At 54.6% G+C, this 5,258-nt stretch overlaps 1 protein-coding gene across 1 annotated transcript; it reads left to right on the forward strand.

Moving 5' to 3' along the window:
• The first annotated feature begins 1,183 nt into the window (after positions 1-1,183).
• On the forward strand, positions 1,184-4,817 carry LOC130379542 (protein ELFN1-like). Its single transcript, XM_056586455.1, has 5 exons — positions 1,184-1,485; positions 1,596-1,749; positions 2,193-2,359; positions 2,552-4,155; positions 4,282-4,817. The coding sequence occupies exons 1-5, from the start codon at positions 1,232-1,234 to the stop codon at positions 4,815-4,817; spliced, it is 2,715 nt and encodes a 904-aa protein (XP_056442430.1). The 5' UTR covers positions 1,184-1,231.
• The last annotated feature ends 441 nt before the right edge of the window (positions 4,818-5,258 follow it).

Genomic DNA, 5,258 nt, shown 5'->3' on the forward strand with positions numbered 1-5,258 from the left:
ATTTTGGCTAATCTCTCTAAACAGATGTCAAAGCTAATGAAAAGTGGAGCCGTCATCAGACGATAGCTGAGGCAGTTGCTATCTGTAGGAAATGTTTAACGAAAGACCGCTCAAACCCAGTTGGTCAACATTGCTCAAACAACATACCGAAAACAAGTACACTTCCCATACCAAAATCTTGTCCTGTTGTGCACAGATTCTGAATTAACATGCAGATATCTGTATCGGGAGATTATTGCATCCTTGATATTATCAGTGTGTAATACAAATTTTTCAGTGAATGATGTAGCAGAGATTAAGATTAAGTTTGTGCAACTGCAGAACTGTGTGTGTGTGTGTGTGTGTGTGTGTGTGTGTGTGTGTGTGTGTGTGTGTGTGTGTGTGTGTGTGTGTGTGTGTGTGTGTGTGTGTGTGTGTGTGTGTGTGTGTGTGTGTTGTGTGTGTGTGGGTGCAGGTGTGTGTGTGTGTGTGTGTGTGTGTGTGTGTGTGTGTGTGTGTGTGTGTGTGTGTGTGTGTGTGTGTGTGCGTCTGTGTGTGTACTTGACTTCTCTGCATCCGTTTCATCATGCAGTTAATAGGGTCAGGTTTGTTGCCGTCTCCAAAACACTGTGCTGCAGTTTTCTACCCCTGTTATAAAATGCTGTAATATTCTCGCTCTCCCGTCTCTATCTACCCTTTCCTCCAGGGACCTGGTGTTTCTCCAGAGGCCCTGGTCTTACACAGTGTCGGAAACGCTGAAGAATGAGGAAGAAAGAAAGGGGACACTTGTCCAATCGGAGATGCAGATGGCCACAGAGGACATGAGCAACAGCCAATCTGGCACCAGGAAGAGGAAAGTCCAACCTGCCAGTATATACAAGACAAATCAAATGTGACCCTCCTATAATTAAACCATAGCAAGGTTCCCCCAAACACAAGCTCACTGCCAATGAGGGACCCAATCCCTGTCCATGTCCATTTTGCCTTTGATCCACCTTATTGTTCCGACCAGAGACAGATAAACAGCAGTTGCAATACAATAAAGATCTCAGCATACTAGGAAGGCCAGGCACAGTGAAGCTGTATAACAGAGCTGTGCGCTGCTCGGCTCCAACGCAGTTTCAACGAGCAGGCCCTAGCAACAGGAGCTACCCTATATATACAACCCGCCCCTGAGCCCTCTTCCTAGATGGGATCCACCTGCAACTACAGACCTTAGATATCAGACCTACCCCCCAGACGTCTCTCTGTAATGGGTACCGCCAAGGCACTGCGGGCAGCCCAAGCGGCGGGTTCACCCCACCACAGATACTCTGCAGCTTCATCATCGGTGGTCCTGTCTGCCGCCGGCACCTTCCTCTATTGGCTCAGCTTGCTGTCAATCATGCGGTTGCCGACGGCATCGGCGGACTGCTGGCTGATCGAGGGGGAGAAGGGCTTTGTGTGGCTGGCCATCTGCAGTATGAACCAGCCCCCCTACGAGGCCATTCCCCCGCACATTAACAGGTAAATATAACCCGAAACGGGAGCTTTTTACAGTCAAATTCTTAGCAGTGTGACCCTGGATGGTGATCCCACCTTCTAAAACCTTTCACCTCCCTTTCAAATGTCAACAGCACCATTGTGGATCTGAGGCTGAACGAGAACAAGATCCGGTCGGTCCACTACTCCTCTCTGAGCCGCTTTGGGAACCTAACCTACCTGAACCTGACCAAGAACGACATCAGCTATGTGGAGGACGGAGCATTCTCGGCACAATTCAACCTGCAGGTCAGTGACTGGATGAGCTCAGAAATGCACACATGCACTTGATGTGAAAAATAAACATGTATATGTGGAAATATATGCAAAGCCCCACACACACACACACACACACACACAGCAATATCTTGTCAGAATGCACCCACTAAGGACCATTTTCGCAAATTCCGAATAGAGCAGGGCAATGAGGAGCTGGCATCGGTACACATCTACTGCCTGCAAGTACTGGAACTCGGCCAGAATTGGAAATTGTGAACAACAAACATCCGAGTCGGAGTATAGCCGCCGAGGCTTAGATCAGCATGTGAAACATGGAGGATTGCGCGCGAGTGTTTCTGTTTGTGAATGTTACACCTGCTTAACGCTGGTAAAGGCTGATGCAGGCTGATGCAGGGTGATGTTGGCTAGCTCCTGGAGGATTACAATAATCCCACTTGTCTTTGTGCTCACAGGTCCTCCAGATGGGCTTTAACAAGTTGAGGAATCTGACGGAGGGGATGCTACGTGGCCTGGGGAAGCTGCAGTACCTCTACCTGCAGGCCAACCTCATCGAGAGCGTCAGCCCAAACACCTTCTGGGAGTGTGTCAACATAGAGAACATAGACCTCTCCATGAATAGGTACTGGCATGGCAGCATGTGTGAAGCATGTGTGTGATGAGAAAACATAGAATCCTGAGAAAGAGAGGAACTGCATGTTTCTCCTCGGATTAGTTCACATTTCATTGAAATAGTTTTCATGACTACAACTCATCGGTGATTGTGGTTCATAGAGTTCAGAGCTGAAACCGTTCCCCTGGTTCCTCTTTGCAGGCTCCAGGTGCTGGATGGCAGTTTGTTCTCGGGGCTCAGCAAGCTGACAACGTGTGAACTGTACACAAACCCCTTCAACTGCTCCTGTGAGCTGCTGGGCTTCCTTCGCTGGCTCTCCAACTTCCCCAACCGGACCAACGAGAGGATGGTGTGCGACTCCCCGGCGGGCTTCGCCGGCTACAACCTCCTCAGCCAGAACCCCCGCATGCCTGCCTACCGAAACTCTCTGCACATGCTCAGTATCGTCTGCACGGACATCGACAGCAGCGTTACCCCTGACTTTGTGATCGACCAGTCCGACAGCAGTACCATGTCCCCTGACATCTTGACGCCGTGCGGATTGGAGGACTGCTACTCGGGCACCCCTCCGGACGACACCATCAGCCTGAGCCCCGTCCTGACCGAGTCCAACCCCGTCATGATACTCAAGCAGATCTTGCCTTTAGGCGCCGTGATCACAGTGCGAATCCCCCACCCCTACCGGAAGATGTACCTCCTGGTGCTGTACAACAACAGCTTCTTCACGGACATCCGCACACTGAAGAGCCAGAGGGAGGACATCGAACTGAAGAACCTGAAGCCCCACACGGACTACACGTACTGCGTGGCGTCCATACGGAACTCGCTGCGCGTCAACCACACCTGCCTGACCATCCCCATCGGACGACGGATCGACCCCACCAGCCGAGCCAACCAGTCGTCGGCCACCCACTACATCATGACCATCCTGGGCTGCCTGTTCGGCATGCTGCTCTTCCTGGGCCTGGTGGTGCACTGTCTGAGGAAGAAGAGGATGATGGAGGCCAAGGAGAGGAAGATGAACAGGATACAAAGGACCCTGATCGAGCTCAAATACGGCGGAGGTGGGGATATAGAAGGAGGGGGCGGAGGAGGGGGTCTTTCCCAGAAGCAGATGCTGGCGGGTGAGAGTCTCTCCAGGATGCCTTACATGCCCAAGGGAGGGGAGATAGATCCGTACAAGCTGCAGGAGGTGACCGAGACGCCGGTGCACAAGCCCACCAAGCTCAATTATATGGAGGTCAGGGGGTCTGGTGTGGAGCGGGAGAGGGAGAGGGAGCGGGAGAGGGAGAGAGAGCGGGAGAGAGAGCGAGAGAGAGACTCGCCGCAGGAAAACCCCCAGGGCTCCGTCGCCGAGATCTCCACCATCGCCAAAGAGGTGGACAAAGTGAACCAGATCATCAACAACTGCATCGACGCCCTCAAGTCCGACTCCAGCCCCTACCAGCAGGCCATGAAGTCCCCCTCCACGGCGGGGGGGGGCTCCGTCTCCAACGCCGAGCCCCAGCTGGTGCTGCTCTCAGAGCAGGGGGCGGAGAGGGGGGAGCGCGGCGGCGGCGGCGGCGGCGGCGGGGAGTTCCTCTCCCCGGTCTACAAAGGGGGGAGAGGCGGTAAGGGAGAGGAGAGAGGCCGGGGCTACCACCAGTCGCTGCAGCGCCACCACAGCATGGAGGCCCCGGCCCCCTCCAAGCGGCCCAGCACCTCCTCCTCCCCGGGCTCCGCCCGCAGCCCGCGCTCCTTCCGCTCCGAGGGCGGCTACCACTCCTCCGAGACGCGCTACATCGAGAGGACCTCGCCCGGGGAGCGGGGGGGAGGTGAGCGGGGAGGAGGGGATCGAGGAGGAGGTGGGGATCGAGGAGGAGGGGATCGAGGAGGAGGAGGCGATCGAGGCGGAGGCGGCGGCGGCGGCGGCGGCGGCGGCGGCGGCGGCGGCGGGGGGGACGGCGGCCGCACAGTGATCCCGGCGGCGGCCATCCTCCGGGCCGAGGCCCAGCGGATCCGCCAGTACAACGAGCACCGCCACTCCTACCCCGGGTCCCAGCAGCACCTCCAGGAGCCGCAGCACCACCCGCAGGTCATGCAGGAGCTGCACCACCACACGGGGGGGCGGAACCCCGCCGTCCTGGACCCCCTCAGCCTCAGCAGGCAGGCCAAGCATCGGGATCAGCTGGCCTACGCCCAGCTGTCCCCCCACTACCCGCTCTCGCCCCAGTACCACAACCTCAGCTACTGCTCCAGCCCCGAGGAAGACGAGGAGGAGGACGAGGGGCTCCTGTGCACCCCCACCCTGGGACTGTGGGAGCGCTTCAAGCTGCACCGCAAGAGGCACCGGCAGGCCTCCATGGAGGAGGAGGGCTATGTGGCGGCGGGACACGCGCTGAGGCGGAAGGTGCAGTTCGCCAAGGACGAGGACCTGCACGACATACTGGACTACTGGAAGGGTGTGTCCGCGCAGCAGAAAGCCTGAGTCCAACCCCAGAATGGATAGCCGTTGAGAATTGGAAATTAGTAAATATATATATATATACATATATATATCGGCGTACATTATTTTCTCGCTCACACACACACATACACATATGAAAAAAAGACATGTAGGTACGTAATTAACACATGTAGACGGCGCCTACAAGCGCCAGTTGTATACAGTACACACAAACACAAATACACACACACACACACACACACACATGCTACACAGCCAACACAACAAGCCTTTGCTTCTGAGAACATGGAACAAAGTAATATATTTACGATATTGAACGAGAAATCTGTTAACTTTATGACCCACTTATGAATTTTTTTTGTAATGTAATGAAAAGTATAGATCAGAATTATGTAGCTGTTTGTATTGTTACACTAGGGTTTTGAAGGGGAGAAGAAAAAAACGGAAAAACAAAACAAAACA

The sequence above is a fragment of the Gadus chalcogrammus genome, chromosome 3, assembly GCF_026213295.1.
Source record: "Gadus chalcogrammus isolate NIFS_2021 chromosome 3, NIFS_Gcha_1.0, whole genome shotgun sequence".
In the NCBI taxonomy this organism is placed as follows: Eukaryota; Metazoa; Chordata; class Actinopteri; order Gadiformes; family Gadidae; genus Gadus; species Gadus chalcogrammus.

Coding starts and splice junctions, on each gene's coding strand:
- LOC130379542 (XM_056586455.1), top strand. CDS start 1,232: ATGGGTACCGCCAAGGCACTGCGGGCAGCCCAAGCGGCGGGTTCACCC. Junction 1,486..1,595: donor ATTCCCCCGCACATTAACAG/GTAAATATAACC, acceptor AAATGTCAACAG/CACCATTGTGGATCTGAGGC. Junction 4,156..4,281: donor GAGGACCTCGCCCGGGGAGC/GGGGGGGAGGTG, acceptor GCGGCGGCGGCG/GCGGGGGGGACGGCGGCCGC.